The 17,616-nt window shown below is 38.5% G+C and overlaps 1 protein-coding gene across 4 annotated transcripts in view; it reads left to right on the top strand.

The window, feature by feature from the left end:
* Positions 1-8,506, top strand: part of FOXN1 (forkhead box N1) — a 41,472-nt gene extending 32,966 nt beyond the window's left edge. For 3 of the 4 annotated variants that reach the window (XM_072025991.1, XM_027471908.3, XM_072025990.1), the window contains exons 7-9: positions 4,659-4,866; positions 5,397-5,924; positions 7,777-8,506. In XM_072025991.1, the coding sequence (XP_071882092.1) occupies positions 4,659-4,866; positions 5,397-5,924; positions 7,777-8,045 (1,005 nt within the window). In that variant the 3' untranslated portion in view covers positions 8,046-8,506. Of the gene's footprint in view, positions 1-4,658; positions 4,867-5,396; positions 5,938-7,776 lie in introns of all 4 variants that reach the window. The other variant, XM_072025992.1, reaches the window with a different exon arrangement.
* Positions 8,507-17,616: the final 9,110 nt, after the last annotated feature.

Genomic DNA, 17,616 nt, shown 5'->3' with positions numbered 1-17,616 from the left:
GGAACAGAAAAAGAGAGCCCTACCATCCTAATTCGAGAAATATCCCACAACAACTCCACTAGTTACAATCCATGGAATAAATCTGAAGCACTCAATTTTATTTTATTTTTTAAGTCACAGGAACACAGATGATTTTTAGGCTAAACACACATTATCATCAATACTTAATTTTGTGTAAGTGGGGAAGGGAAGATGGGTAGAATGGCGCATGGCAAGAGAAAGATTTTTATTTCAGCTCTAAAATATTAATTCCGTTTTCCACGCATTTACCAACAGTTGCAGGAAATACTGATAACACAGAGGAAAATAAATTGAGAATTGTGAAAAACATCCTGGGCCACCACATCGTGAAACTGGTATTTTGCAGAATTATGTTTCTTAGCATACAGCACAAATTATACAATCTAAAGCAAAGTCACACATTCTTATCTGATTACTTTTTTTCTAGGAAGAACATAAATAAGTTTCAGGCACACAGGTGGTAATACTAAAAATAAGTTTTGGAGGCATAACAGCATAGCCACATTTATTCATCAGACCAAACTGCAATTAATTCTCCTTTGCCTTACAATACATCTGATTAATAAAATTAATCAGCTTGCAAAGCAAATGCTGCTGCTGCCAATGTGCACAGAGTATACCTGAGACTGTAACTCTGCCGGGTGTCATCTTCCTGGTCCTGAAATTAAGGGCTTTGTGAAACGGTAGAAATATTCAGGAGACGTGCATCCTTTCCTCAACTACACACTGTGTGCAAGTATTGTAAATTGTTTATATGGGGAGACTTCCAAATATCACATATAGAGCTACATGTTCACCTGTCTGTGTGTATACATATGCTCACTTGTGCCTTACTTTCCCTACAGCTTTAAATAACTGTCTTATGGCTAATCTAAACCTTGCTCTTCTTAATTATCAAAACCTGCCTGTTCCACTGGAAGCGTTCTTTTGCAGATCCTCATGTATTTTTCTTAAATCATTTAAAAGTCAATGAGAATGAGGTTAGTGCCTTCACAGGCACTGTAGGAGAAGAATGGTGCAGGGGTTATTACTGGAACATCCAGTATTTTGCAACAGTATTATTTTTGCATTTTACTTACAAATACAGACAAATGATTGAATAGTTTCATCCCAAACATCCTTAAAATAAGCACAGAAAATATGTTTAGAAGGACTAAGCCCAATCGACTTCTGGTCTTTACAACAGCCCATGGAATTACCAGTATATGGCAAAAGCTAACATTCTCTATCTTCCCTTTTTTGGGGAAAGTTCAGAAAGATGAAGTAATGTAAAAATCAGCAAGGGACATTTTGTTGCTTATACTATAACTCACCAAATAGCAGGATTCAATGGGGGAGGGGAAGCAATTTAAGTAGGAGAGAAACAGAGTACAAGTGTACATCGAATCTTGCTGGGAGACATTAGATGATACAAGCCTAGTCAAATTAACTCGTATTCGCTGCCGCAGCAAATTTAGTTTCTATGATGCAACAATCTCATTTCTAGTTGAAACAGAACAATCCAACTCCTACGTCCTTAAAAAAAAAAAAAAAAATCTACACAGCTGAAGTTGAATTACTCTTTGATGTACCTCTCCCTTCTCTTGAGACCTAGATTTAAAGAGAAAGGGTTTTGCAAGATCACTGAACTCTTTAAACTTCAAGAGGCGGTCAGGATCAATGGGTCTGCACAATAATATTTTTTTGCTTGTCATCCTTTTTTTTCTTTGTAGTGATTAGTGAGTCTAACACAAAGCTTTAATCTTGTTAATTGGAGTTATTGCCAGTGGTCCAAGAGGTTAGGGAGGTCTGTGGTCGGACAGACGTACAGCAGCAAGTATTCTCCTGCACTGTCAAATTCCTTCTTCCCTACTACCCGGAACGCAACAACGGCAAAAACAAGCTATAGGAAGGGATCCCAACTGTACGAGAGCAACTTCAGAAGCCAGAGCTCAGTTCATTAAGAGAGAATCAAATGTTAACTTAAAAAAAAAAACTGGTGGCAGAGCAGTAACAGGAGCACGCTGCTGGAGCGTTCCTTCAGGGCCCGGCTAGGTAAACAGCTATTTTTCTCTGCTCAGCAATACCACATTTAATGCAAGAACCTGTTCAACTCTTGGCACTAGTCTCCAGAATAAATCTGTGTACTTTTTGCTTTTACATTTCTAAAACTACCTCACAATTTACACCCCCACACATTCTGAAAAGCTCTGAGAAACACACGCCACTCCCGTCTTCTCTGGGGCTTAGCAGAAACACTAATTATCCCGTCTAGATACAGAGGGATCCGCAGCCTCACACACATCAAGAAACATGAATATTCCTCCAGGTTAGTTCATTCAGTACCTAAGTGCACATTTTACCTAGAAAGTTTTATTTACTTTTGGAACTGGCAGAAAATAGCTTGAATATGACCTGCAAGGGAGAAGCACTGATGAGCATCTTTGGTGTTACCCTGTGGCAGAAGTGTTGGTTTTGGTATTTTTGTTGGTTTGTTTTTAAAAATAGAAATGCAGGTCGTCTCGCCTATGGGGCTGGCTAACAAAATAGTGAAATGCTGACATCAGGTGGGCCAAAAGGAACTGTGCTGTTATGAAAGGAAAATACTTTCTGCTTTAGTTATCATGTTTTCAACTTTCACAACCAATCAATACTTTTAATGAAGAAAGCATTATACTTGACCCTCAGATTCCTCAGTTGGGCTATTAACTCTTTATTCCATGAGACAGATCTTCACAACAAGCTAGGAAAGACCACGTTTTACTTTTATAAATACATATAAAAATTTGTGACGTATTTTGCATCCATGAATAAGGACCAATAGTGAGTATCACTTAGGCAACTTCACATGCCTTGGAGAGTTTTTAAACTTCTTTTAATTCATATGACACACAGGTAAGGTAGACTGGTTTTGCTTTTCTTTTTTGAAAAGAAGTATCCAAAATTGGTTATAAAAAACAGAAAAAGAAAAAAAAGCCTCACATACACCTGTACTGAAGATCATTCTTTGTAATCTAATGAGCTCTAAAGTCATTCTCACTAGAGATTTCCTCTCTCACCTCTGCAAATGTCATTTGACCAACACAGGAAAACTAATTTAAAATAAAATAAAATGAAATCCTGATCTTATAAAGACAGGGAAAGAAGTCTAGCTGAACCAGCAGTTGCAGCTGTTACAATGGAGCTGGGCTTCTCAGATTGATGATTCCTACCATGATGTGGCAAGTCATTTTTCCTGCTCCCTTTTTCTTTATGATTATACTGCAGCAGCAATGAGCTAAGGCAGTCCTGCTCACATGTGCAACCAACAGCATTGTACAGCGCCTACCAAAAGAAAAGCAAGGAAGTGACACATCAGGAATTTGCTGTACAAATCTTTAGATACGAATCAGCACACCAATTTACAAAGCCTAAACACGATGGGCAGTATCTTTTGGCTGCATGACTAAGTAAACAGAAAGGAGTTAAATCAAACAAACAAAGCTCCATAAAAACTTACATGCAATAAAATATTACAGTGCCATTTCTTCAAGATCAATTTTAACAGGCATTTCCCACCAGAATCCGAGCATGACCTTTTTCTGAGTGTTTCCCTCATATTCTCTTCAGCAATATTATTTTCAGTTCTTTTACAAGCAATAAGGAAAAACAAAAAAAAAAAAGTAAAAATCAAAAACAAATGGGAAAAAAAAAATGTAAGCCAATTTACTTAATGACCAAGAGTCTCAAACTTTAAAGTTAGGTAAGAGAAATCTTTTAAAAATGTTATCTTATTGCAAATAGAGAAAAAAAAGTTTTAAAAAGTACATCAACAGATAATTATGAGACAAAACTATTTCTAAAATCTATCATATATATATGTATATCTCCGTATAAAACTGAGAAAAAAGGAGGAAGACTTTTTGGCCCTAAGTTGTCTTCTTTTTTCCATTCTTCCGACTGAAGGCAAAACTGCCCTCAGAGTAAGAAGGGAATTTTTTTTATACCTCATTAATTAGCAAACACCTAAATAAGAATGGAGGAATAATTTGAATGAGGCTTATATGTACTGTACAGTTTAAAGAGCCTTCCAGCTTTAACTACTGAGTTAAAAATAAATGTAAAGCAAAAAGATCCAGTGATCAGATGTAGAAACCTGTATCTCATCTGTAGGGCTTGCAATTATACCATTTGGTGATATAATTGGCCAGCATACAACATTACACCTACAGCAGCAGGCTAAAATTCTTTCAAAGTCTGCCTGGACACTTAATTTGAGTCCAAGTAGCATGTAATCCCTCAATTATGTGTTTGAAATTTTTCCACCTGTTCCAAAACAGATTTAGAAGACAGATTTCCTGTTACTTCACAGTTCTAGAATATAGTTCCTTACACTCTTAATTCCTGCGATTTGCAAATTCACTCTTAAAACCCCAGCAGCCCCTCTGAAAAGGCCAACCTTCTTGCTTAGATCAATTACTGTTTTACCAGATTCCTCCCTTCCTGCACAACGTGACTCTAACATTTCTTGTGGCTTCCTTCTAACAAACAAACTTCATATTGTGGAAAGTAAAATCTAATCAGCATTTCTTATAGTCTCAACCGTCAAAATGGAGAAATATATTTGGGATTTTTTTTTTCCTTGAAATTCCATTCTTAGATTGGATTTGTTTTTCCAGACAGCTCCAGATGGCTGGAAGAATTCTGTGCGCCACAACTTATCTTTGAACAAATGCTTTGAGAAAGTTGAAAACAAGACAGGCAATTCTTCTCGGAAAGGCTGTTTGTGGGCTCTGAATCCAGCCAAAATTGATAAGATGCAGGAGGAGCTTCAGAAATGGAAGAGGAAAGACCCAGTTGCTGTAAGGAAGAGTATGGCAAAGCCAGGTCAGTAATGTATTAGCGTGGTAGTTCTCCAACAGGGGTCCCCAGAACTTTTCCCTGCAAAATGCACCAAGCTGTATAACGGAATTTACGCATAATTTAGGAAAATATTTAAGAATTTTTCCATAACGTAAACTTTAAAAAGCAGAATTAAATAAGACCTGGTTTTGCAGGAGTACTTCTAAATAGGCCCCAAAAGCACAACTTTGTCACTACAATGAGAAAAAAATTCTCTCTTCATCCTGAAGTTTAGTGAGATGTCAAAACAACCCTGCAATAATTACTACAGAACAAAAATTGAAACTAACTGATAAATACGCAATCTTTAAACAGGGAAATACAATCTACTAAATATGCACATAGCACTGACAATTTAGAAAAGCATTTCAGGCTTTTGGTGTTCTCATTGCAAGACTTGCACTTTTGTTTGCCATTCCACTCCTCTGAAATCCCAGCTGTGAACCGTGAAGATGAAGGCTGTGCTAGAAATTAATCTGTGGATTTTTTTTCCCCCCCCCTCCCTTGTTTTGCAGAAGAGCTTGACACGCTGATAGGCGACAAGAGCGAAAAGCTGAGGTCTTCTATCATGTCCTGCAGCCCAACCGCTGTTGGGAGCGCATCCCTTTCCCGGCAGATGGCAGTCCAACCCCACTCCTTAGGCGAGCCCTCTCTTTCCTCCGGTGTACCACCACCTCTCCATCCCATCCACACTCCTGGAGCCCTGCACGTCAAAAACCCAGTACCCAGCCTGCTGGGAGGGCAGCAAACCGCCTGCTACACCTCACCACCGGGCTTCCCTCCCATGTCCAGCACGCTCATGCAGCAGACGCCCGAGCACCAGCCGCTGTTTCCTTCTGGAGAGGCTCCCAACGAAGCCAGAAGCCAGCCTGGCATCAGCCAGGACTCCCCGCTGCCAGCACAGACACCCCCGGCGTGTGGCATGAAGGTGCTGGCGGAGCAGAGCGCGGCCAGGACGGTGCATGACCCGCTCCTGCAAGAAGGGGACCTCAGCACCGACATCGATGCTCTCAACCCATCCCTCACCGACTTCGACCTCCAAGGTGGGCATCCAAGGTACTCCCACGGCCTAGGCTCGGCCTTTGCACGTCACAGCCCACCCCGTACAATCCCATCTGCCCCCTTCCTTTTTTAAATGCATCCCACGTTAACGCAAACACTAGCAAAAATAAGATTTGCTTGGCTTTTTGAACTCCTTGTGCGCGCCGCAAGCACCACCTCACTAGGTTACGTTATTCTGTGCAATATGGGATTTTGTGTCATGTCTTCAAAAAGTTTCCCAAGACAGCTACAGATTTACATCCAGGGTTTACAAAAAAAAACCTCTTCTTCCTCTTGCCAAAGATTACTGATATTATATATCGCAATACATTTGGAACCTTCTTCGTCAATATTGATTCAAAGCCTTCCCATATCTTGCTAAAAAGAGTGCTATCCTCCCTCACAGGCTTCCCAGGCACCCACATGATCTATGCACTGAATAATTATGTTTTCTGAGGTGTTCTTAAATACTTAGTCGTGCAATGCTGACACCAAAATTCCCAGTATTAAATAACTGAATCGTCTTGAATGGATAGGATTTTGTATATAGTTTTCCATGCAAGAAAAATAATCAAAAATACCAAGTTTACACATTTATATATATAAACACACAAAATAAAAATTGTGGCCTCCAAATGAGCAGCTCTTGCAGCATCAAAAATCACGCAAGGTTTGCCTTCCTGCACAGACAAACAGTGTTACACAAAGCAGCCTAAAAGACAGGGCAAAAGATGCAATTTTAATAATCCACAGCACTCAGCAAATGCAATTACCTTGCCATTGTACAGTCACAAATATTCCGCAATCCTGCCATGCCCAGATTGCTTTACCAGGATTAACAATGCAATTTTTTTGAATCCTTTGCCACTTCCTCTTTCAGGCAGCCAGGTCTCACATTCCATTCATTTCTCTTAATCTCTGCCCATTTTATTCAGGTTAACACGCTTGTTTGTAGTGGGAGTATTCCTCATGCTTCACTAACATGATATGATTCCATCTTCCCTCTGTACTTGCCTTTTCCTTAAGTTATTTACCTTTATCTAAGCTTTTTTTTTTTTTTCTTTCCTTTCTTTCTTTCTTTACCAAATTACCAAACTCAAATCAAAGGTTCTAGAACTTGCTCACTGGGAGGAAAATCATTACACACAAAAAAAAAAAAAAAAAAAAATCAAGCTTTTTCAAGCAAAAAAGTTTTATCCCACTTGATAGCCTGGAGAAGACAGGCATAACCTTGGAGCAGCAGTATCCCTGCCAGCACCCCCCAAAAAAACCTTCAGAGAGGGACATGGGAAATGCAGCCCTCCTGCAGCACTTTCTTTGGTGCTGTCACTGAGACAGGCATGTTCAACGGAAAGTCAGAGAATATTTTTGTATAATTCAGGGAAAAAAAATGAATATTTCAGATCTTTTGATTCCTCAGGTCACTTGCGTGTCCAGTAACTTAGTCTGCAACCCAGAGAAAGCTGTGCCATAAGCATATGAGAAGCCCAGCAGTATTATTTGCAGATTTATCTTCAGTAGTTTACAAAGATTACAGAGGTGACTTCCCCTTTCTTGGTGCTTTTTTAAACTGGAAGTTATACTTCAGTAAGGATGTATTTGCAACAGAACCTTGCCAATTATCAACAGAAATAATTTTCTTAAATTAACACTGCTTTCCCCAAGATTTAAATTTATAATGGCGACAAATAATAACTCGCTAAACCATCTTTCCCCTTTCTCAATCACAAGTGATTAAAAGTACATACACATACAGCACACACAACTGTATAATTGCTGATTTCTCACACGAAACCATGTTTCAAAAAGGCATGCGTAAAGAAAGTTGAACCGATCCTTTTTGTTTTGTCACAGGAAACCTTTGGGAGGAGCTGAAAGATGACAGTCTAGCCGTGGATCCCCTAGTTCTCATTTCATCATCCCCATCGTCTTCCCAGTGTTTCCCTTCTCACTGCCAGATGGAGAACGGCGGCAGCAGCAACATCACCATGCAAAACGGAACTCCGCACAGCAACTTGCCTGACCTACAGCTCACCACCCTTTACTCTGCCTTCATGGAGTTGGATACAGTGTCTCCTGCCTACCTAAGTAATTCTGGATCCAAACCTATAGCACTGATGTGAACCACACGCCTAGTTATAATTATTTTTGTCCAGATGCAGCCCTAACCATCACACACACACAATTTATGTCAGCTACAAGTGCTGAAACCATGGCCATCGGAATAAGAGTGATCTTTTTCCAGAACTCACCTGCAGGATATGTAGCTTTACTTTAATAACTTCTACAAACAGATACTAAAAAAAATATATATTAAAAATAAATTAAAAAATGGAAAAGAACTATTTAAAGATAATGTTGTTAACCGCTGTATTGGTCAACACCATTTTATCAAGCCACTCCTCTTCTGCATCCTCCTGAAACAAGTGACTATAAGAAGAAAACTAATGATTTTCAGATATTTTTATGAAAGCTGCTTGCAAATGAACACTGAAGTCAAGGGAAATGATAATCTAACTTATTTGCTGAAGCCAATGATGTCAACAACATCTGCTACAGACCACTACAAAAATAAATAAATAAATAAATAAAAAATAAAAAAATCCACACACTGAAACATTTATAGTCCCCTTGAAAGAATTTCTGGGTTTTGATAAACAAGAACATAACCTGAAAATTCTGCAAGTATTAGAAGACAGAGGACTAGCTGCTGACAGACTAAAACAAAGCAACAAATATACTTTAGTGAAAAATATAAGTTTTACTGTGTTTTAAAAGAAATTTAAAACTGTCTTTTTTTAATAAAAAAAAGAACAAAACAATGTAATAGATTTTTTACTTGGCTGCTAATTATTCATGTTAATTCCTCTACTTTTACCCAGCTGAACAGTAAGATGAATTATTCAACCATTAAATCAAGATCATTTTTATATTACTACTATCATTTTTCAAAAAGACAGAGAACATAATTGTTGCAGCTAGCCAAATCCGGAGAGCATCTCTATTTTAGCATCCAGTTGACATCTGAAACATCCACCAGGGTTTATGATGATGCTGATGAGCCCTTGCTTTAGCATAGCACACTCCTCCTACTGTGAACTAAACTGGGGTTTTTCAGCCATTTTCTCAGGAACACTCTTCTCTCTCAACTTATCATAAAGCTGCTGCTTGTGACATTACAAAATTGTTTTTTATTGTACATGAAGACAAAGCAATTTGGAGCAGGAACCTTTAACACTAAGGAATATAGTCTACAAAGCAAGTAAATAGGAAAGTACGCTTTCTTGGATGACATCTCTGTTTATGCACTGTAGAAACACAGGTGAAACTAAGCAGGTTAAAATTTGAGTCAGACAAGATCGCTTACGCTGCAGAAAAAAAAAAAAAAGTAGTAAGGGACTGTAATGAAAAGCACAGGCGAGGTAGAAAGAACAGTGAGACAGTACTAATGAAATAAGCACACACAGGTCTGGCTAGCCTGCCTTCTCAGCAAGGTGGGAGGTGGGATTAATGCCACTTGAGACTGCAGCCAAGCTCAGGTTCAAATCTACACCCTCAGCTGTGTTTACTAGCCCAAGCTTAAAGCAAAAGCAGATTATGGGCAGACAGGTAGAGAAGACCTCTGAAGAATGTGTGTGATGTAACTTCATAATCCCTTACACAGCTATTAGGAAAGCCACACTTGATGTGAGCCCCTCTTGCTCCTGCAACCAGAATATACAGAGTGAGAAATGCAGTCAAGCTTGCCAAGCACTTCTGTGAGGAAAACAGCAGGGACACAGCCATACAAACATAAGCTAGGAGAATCAATTCTTGACATTCACATCACTAGAAACATGCAGATTAAATGACAAGCCTAAAGCACACACTATGTAAAGTTGCTGAACGTTATATTCAGCATAATTTAAAAGTTACCGAGTCACAAATAAATATGTATCAGGCACAAGCTTAATGAGCGATAATACTATGCTAGATACCTTTTAGGAAAAAGAAAAAAAGGAACCAAACAAACATATATTCTAATGTAACCATGCACTGAGGGAAGCAAAACCAAACAGCCCGCCCCACGCTCCAGTAGCAGCAGGCTGCTGTACCCCCTGCCGGCTCTGCAACACATAGTTATTACTCCTTGAAATATGCCAGTATCACTCCTAAGCCTTCCAGAAAGGGAGCTGACAGGGTAAAAAAGCAGCACTTGCCTAGACTAAATGAATAAAAGATCTTAAGAAAGATGTTTGATTGTCCAGCTTACAAGGAACCATGGAAAATGTGACAAATCCTACCTATTTCTTGAGCTTCACTGGAACCTTGACAACTGTTTTCAACGTCCATTCAGCTCCACAGCTCTTTCCTTGGCAACTTGGGGCTGGAAGCAGAGCCTAGCACTAATAGGAACACATTGAATGCACCTGGTTATGTAAGTGGCCATAGTTTGTGTATCTTTGTCAGAAAAACAGGAGCTAAAGCAACAAATGCATCCGGAATACATAGACCACGATTCTGTAACAGGCAATAAAGTTTTCCAGGATTAAAAATAGCCATATATATTTGGTACATAATGTTACCTACGAGTATTAGATTGTTTGGCTTGTGCTGAGAGAATGATTTCCACAACTCTGTGCACGTGTATGCTGCCTGCCCGGCTCATTGAGCACAGCCGTGCCAGCACCCTGCACACCTGGGGTGAAACCACAGCCCAGACCTTCCCCAGCTGCAGAGACACAGCCACTCAAATTCAGGGAACAGCCACACTGCTGTCAGTGGGAATTCCAAAAATAGCTACTTACGCCCTTAAGGACTTTTAAAGGATACGACTGTCTCCATTTATAGGTCCTGCACTGCAAACACTGGTAAGGTGGTACACAGATCAACATTTTCAGAGGCCTAAGGGAGTGAAACATTCAGCTGTTAACGACTTTGTAGCACCACACGCATCAAATTCCTGTTAGCCCATATTAAAATCCTTATAATGATGCATACCTAGTACCACAGTGAACCACATCGTGTCCAGCAAGATATTACCATACAGAACGAACAGTCTTCCCACCAGTTTGTATTTGGCTGAGGGAAATGATGTCAAGAAAATGCATGAGAACATACCAGGTGAAAGACTTTAAAAAGGTCCATGTCTCTAAAAATACAGGAAAATTGTAATGAACTATTTGTGATTAAAAGAAATCCTTGAGACTATGGCACATAAAAAAAAAAAAAAAAAAAAAAAAAAAAAAAAAAAATCCATTAAAATGGACAGTATGATTCTGGACAGCACTTTACCAAGATGAGCTAAATATCTGCTACAGAAACTCAAAATTCATAGATTTTAAATTTGCTTTTTAAAAGCTTTTTTTTTTTTTTTTCCCTTGTCAAGGATATAAATAAAGGGGATAGCAATTCATTCATATTTCATAAATTCATGTGGCATTCATATATTCTAAATTCTGCATTTACCAGTCTAGGGCATTCTTTCAGATGCGCTAATATATTCTATGTATGTGACCATAAGGATGATCACAAGCAGGGAAGGGGGGAACAGAAAGAGAGAGAAAAACCTAAGCTTCATAATGTATTCTATATTTTTCATGGTAATAAGTCTTTGAAGAATGACCAGACATAAAGAACAAAATGGTAAATTAACACTCTGACATGTTTTTCTTGTGTTTTTGCTTGACTTACTTGACATACTGTATTGACACAAAGGAGCCTTGTCTTCCTTATATAATTATAAATTATTTATTCTAAGCACCTTAAAGTATTTTTCCAATGCATTCTATATTTAAGACTGTTGGACATTTCACAGAAGCTAAAAGCTATTACATATTTTTTCTTATATTAAAAAAAAATGTTCAAAAAAAGACTGCAAGTTATTAACTAATATAAATCGTCTGGGTCCTCTCCCTCCTCTTCCACCCCCCATTTAGGCTCTTACATCCAGAATTTAATTGCCCTGCTTCAGTTTAGCATTAGTGATTCTGGTACACACATACCAAAAAAAGAAATAAAACAAAACAAAACAAAACACTGACATATGGGCACATGAAGAAAGAGTCCTACTATAAACTACAACTCCAGAAAAATATTTTTAAACTAAAAAACACATTTAACTCCTTTTATTCAAGTTTACTGCTTCCAGAAGAATAATCCTTATCTTGTGTAAGTACTTGTAAAATAATTTTGACTCAATTGTTAATGGCACAGTGAGCATTTTCTTAGAACTTGTAGAACTAGTGACACCTTGTGCTTGACCTACCATGAAACAGGCATTTTGCATGTTGCAAATCTTTTTAAGGTACATTTGCAGTAAAGCCCATTTTTAGTCATATTGATACAGGAGGAGAAAGGAAGAAAAGAATGAAGTTTTGCCAGTCCAAGTTTAATGATGTTTGCTTAATCAGACTAAATCAAACACGTTACGCAAACAGACAAGAAAAAACTCTTAAGTATAATTACCATAAAAATATCTGATTTCCAAACAGAAGAAAGTGTTTACTGTTGCCCTCTCCAGCATATGATTAGGAATAATTTGCATTCTAAAGTTTAAAATTTATTAGTTTAGCTTTTTGATTGTACGTTTCATTTAAATGTCAGAAAAATTCAAATAATAGCAATTTACATTAGAACTATGTTTTCAAGTTCTTGTTTCATGACATGAGTTCAAATTCAGTGCTACACGACTTCTGGCTAAAGTAGGCTGTCTCCGATGTATTTTCTGTTATAAAACCATCACCTCTGAAGGCTCATTTGCTTTTCTTGTTACTGTTCTTTTCAGATATGTTCGTATCTTTGCATAATTTCTCAAAGACTTGGCACAGCACTGAGCTACTTAAAAACGACAGTGATGAATAGGTATTATGGAACAGAGAAAGTATGAACTAGCACGTCAGGGCTTCTTTAGGCCTCTAACTTTCTCCTTTTTACACAGAGCTTGAAAAGAAAAGTTCCAGTGACTTATTGGCACTTTCAAATAACATTAAACTACTGGCTGAAACAAATATTTAGTTTCCAGGCCTTAGGTAATCAATGCTGATGCTCCGTTTTTACAATACTTCAATCAGACTTCCATATCTGTATGTAAATATTTGTATTCAGCTTTCGCAGACTTTTAATCCATTTCTAGTCTAATACAGACAAAAAGAAAACATTCACTAGCTGATGAGCTACATGGTCCTCATGCATCCCTCACTACAACAACATAACTGGTAGCTTTAAACTAGTCTTTCCCATCTGTGGCCACAGAAAAAAATTACTTGAGAACTACTAGTTTGTTCACTAAAATAATGAAGCAATTGAGCTAGTTCATAAAATAAAGTTTAAATCCAATTCCTTTGAAAAGCTGAAAGGGGCTTTTTTTTTTTTTTTTAGTCTTGTTTAGACAAAGAACCAAACATGCACAAATGATACTCATTTGTACATTAGTGAAAATAAACAGCAGTAGCAACAGCATTAATCCGGCATACCGGATTTATTTCCCCTGGCTGCTTCTCAGTCAGCTAGCATACTGATGAAAAGTCTCGGTTATGATACAAGCAGTAAAACAAATACTGGACAGGTTGTGAACAGACAGGAGATGGCCATGGACGTGGAACCACCACCAAACCAGTGCCGTTGCTGGTGGTGGGAAGCTGGCAGCCGGCACTATTCAGCATTTTGTAGCAGCGATTTTTCTGTCTTTTGTGAAATCCGTTCCGAGACCTTGTGGCACCCTTCGGTCAAGGATTGCTGGGGCTGCACTCTGAGCAATAAAGATGTAGGGCAAGCAGGAAGGCAGCCCCCATTAACCTCCCTGGCTCAGCAAAGGCCTCGGGATGTCCGCAGGGGCTGGAACTCCTCTCCAACAATGACCGAGTTCCCCCTGACCTGGCTGCAAATCATTTTTTCCGCACAGGTAGCGAACTACGTGTCTCAAGGCCGCTAAGTACTGATGAGCAGGCTGCAGTCAGTGGCTACTAAGCCTCCCTAATCCATAGCAGCAAAGCACTGAAACACAGCGCTGCTCAGACGAATTGGAGACTTCCTATTTTAAACCTCTCGATTTTTGACCCGGGCACAGGAGAGGGGCGTAAAACCATGAAAACTTTTTATTCCTGACAAAACCACTCAGGCCTAGGCCCTCATTAGGAGCGTTACTCAAGCTTTTTATTCATACTGCGGTCACTGGAAAATAAATTATGTCAACCGAGGCGTGGTGTGGGCCTCCTCGCCACATGGAGGGGCTGGGGCCATTGGTGGGGCCCGCCGAACTTCGCCGCCACCACAGCCCCCGGCGGGCAGGGCCGCGGCTCGCCGCTGCAGGCCGCAGTGCCAGCAAGGGTGCGTTTGGTGCACTTCGAGCCAGCGTGGAAGGCCTGGCAGCAGGCAGGGATGAGCAATGAGCTAAAAACAAGGCAGGTGTGGCCCTGCGAGCGTTTCCTGCAGACTGGGTTTTCCACCCCAGAAAGCAGCGCGGAGGCGGCCGGCAGGGGAGTTCGTGCCGCTAAGGGCTGCCAAGGGCACGCGTTGGCAGCCACAGGCAGGCACAGGGGCTGGAAAGGGCCTTTAGGAAGAGACAGGGTAAGGGACGAGTCCTTTGGTTGGTGCAATTTAAAAACAAAGCACCAGAAGGGAATTTGCACGACTCGGATGAACAAAGAATTTAAGATCTCGCTCGCCAAGCAGCTACTGAAGAATTTAATTTCAACCACATGAATAAGCCCAGCATGTTTGTGCCTGTCTGAGGCACCGGGCTTAAATGATTGCTTAGGGCATTTATTATACTTACCTTTAACTCCATTACTTTAGAACATCAAAAAGGGAAACAACAACAGAAAAAAAAAAAAAAAAAAAAAAAAAAGAAAAAACAGAAAAAAAAATATGGAAAAAAATATTTTGTACTGAATAGACAATTAATCAAAGGAGATAAAGAGTTGCTGTAATGCTCTTAGTGCAAAGTTTTGCTTTGGGTAGAAATAATCTTTCTAGTTTTAACATAAATAAATTCAAATGTTAGCTGAAATAATAGTCTTAAAAGTTATTGAGGTGGTGACACATGTACTTACATTTCCTGCAAGCATCTCTTGCCAGATAGCCCCAGGAAACTTAGGCATGTATTTTTTGACTGCAAAGAACATTTCTGAACTGTTGTTTCAAACCTGGTTTATGACAAATGCCAGCGGATGAACTTCAGCAGGAGAATGGCTTTAAAAGGTTCAGGACATCTTGGTTGTAAAGAGACTTGGCATGTCTGGGGCAGAAAGTTTTTATTTCCTCTGAACAGCATGCTTATAATGAGTCCTCTGTCCACACTTTAATTTTAGGGGACATAGTGTACCCTCTGTTCTCCTGACTTATGAAACCATACAGACATCAAAGCAGGCAGAAGGTTTAATTAGACAGTTAATTATATATAAGGGTGGTAAAGTATGCATTTGGGAAATAAAAACATAATTTTCAAAACTAGTTGAATGCCACTGAACAGGGTAACATTCACATAACTGTGGCATGCTGTACCTTTCACGACATCATTCATAAAGTAAATTTTTTGTTTGTTTATTATTGTACTAAACTAGGATCTAGATACTTACAGCTATCAGGCCTAGTGCATCATAAAGTGCACTGTTTATAGGTGAAACTGAGCATACATGCTCGAAGGATGCTTTGTGCACCCACCTCTCTGTTTAGCTGTGTGCATGAGGAAATACATCTTTAAAAAATGAATTTTACTGGAAGCTTTACATACAACTGCAGGACGTTTTCCTTTACGCAAGCTTTGCTACTGAATTTTGTCTTATTACTGAAAAAAAAAAAGGTACTTACTCTTCCTATAGCTAAGCAAGTAAAAGAGATACAGCTGTGTACATAACTGTTACAGTAAATACAGCAAATCTGGTCTATTCCAATAATTCTTGATCTGGAATCATTTTTTGACTCATTATAGATAAACTATAAAGATTATAAATTATCCAGTCTGGAATTCCCCTCTTCTGATTCATTCTGTCATTAGGTAGAAGAGGAAAAAATCAAAGTGTTTAGAACTCTTTTCCTCCCTATGTATTAACTTTCTTTCATAAAATAACTTTCATTATGCATTTTATGTATTGCTGTTATAACTTTCCTGCCTGTTTTTATTTCTTTCTACAAATTACTTTCATATGCAAGCTTCATTAGCATTGTTTATTCCCTCTACTAGAATAATTAAATTATTATTAAATAAAACGGGCCTTTGTTATTTAAGGTCCTATGTCAGTTTTCAGAATAACGTCTGGGAATCATCCAACTGCAACTGCACTTTACCTAAATTCTCTTTGTAGCTCTAATTAAAATATATTACCCAGTATGATTTCACCTCCTGTTTTAAGTTCTTGTACAGCACTGGTTAAGAAAAAAAAATAATCTCTGTAAAGCAATTACTCCTTTGTGTGGACTTAAATAGGTAGAATAAATACCTTTGGTTTATCCTAGCATGCAATGACAGACCTTTGTAAAATTTACTTTAAAAATATATTTTTTTTTCTTGAAGGTAAATGTTGGAAAACTTGGAATAGTGAATCAGTGAGAAGTATTCTTATTACAGTTAAGAAATGTTAAGGGAATGCAGGTCACTGGAAGATGAATGCCCTTGAATAATGACAAAAGAATTAGAACCATGGTGTGAACATGTGAGATGTGCCACAATAGCTAAGCAGCTGACAAATACCATAAGAAATCAAAATCTGAGGAGTGGTACAGAACACCTCTGGAATAATTAGGCATACTTAGTCATAAAATATGAGACACACATACTACCTAAGCAAAAAAGATGAAAAAGCATTGGTAATGCTTTCTAAGGAACACTAAGTCATATATTTCTGTAGACATTTAACACTGGGAAACTTTTTCTTGAATATAATTTATTATTTAAAAAAAATAATAAGATTTTGAAGGCTCTCTTCAGCCTCAGAAGTTTTACAGTCAGTTCAGGAAATTATACTAAAGCATCAGAGACTGTTTAACCTGCCTTAAGAGTTATTAGGACTGATTTTGCAATCTCTGCTGTTTAGGTATTCGGTGAAATCAGCATCTACTCATTTCAAGAATTCTAAGAAAACAGACCTTATGCTTCCTGTCGTTCAGGTAATTCCAAGAGTAAGCTTAATCAGGAGAGAGTATCTAAACACAGGGAGCCTGTACAGGTGAAACCAGAAGCTATCATTTGATTTAGAAGAGTCTGTAAGAGATTTGATGTCAAACTTTTGATTATGTCTTCATCGCAGATTTCAGATGAGTGATAGCTGAACAATAGTCATGTTACAAACCTGTGCTCAGGTCATCACCCAATTGCAGAATTCAGTGCAGGTATTTCATGCAGCTCCAAGTTATAGTCCAAAAGTTAAAGCCTTCTCTTAATAAATTTCTTCTGTGAGTTCCAGTACAAAATGATTGTTCTGCTGGATGCTGTGTTATTAAGGTGTCCTCTGTAATTCTAACAAATCAAAATCACAGCAGACACTTTCAAACAAAAACATTATACTTTTTTTCCTCTAGGAGTAGGTAAGCTGTTTTGCTTCACAGAAAAACACTGAGGTATTCCCGGGCATGCTGAGAAAAACAGGACTAAAACATCAAAAAAAAAAAAAAAAAAAAAAGATTGAATTATCCCAATACAATTTGTTTCAGTTTGAGCAGATGTTGTGGTTTTACTTGGTATGGCAGAGACGAGAATTGCAGGTGTCACATTAATTT

This window comes from Anas platyrhynchos, chromosome 20 (assembly GCF_047663525.1).
Source record: "Anas platyrhynchos isolate ZD024472 breed Pekin duck chromosome 20, IASCAAS_PekinDuck_T2T, whole genome shotgun sequence".
Classification (NCBI taxonomy): domain Eukaryota; kingdom Metazoa; phylum Chordata; class Aves; order Anseriformes; family Anatidae; genus Anas; species Anas platyrhynchos.
Note: the sequence above shows the minus strand (reverse complement) of the source record. Positions and strands in the feature narration are given on the sequence as shown.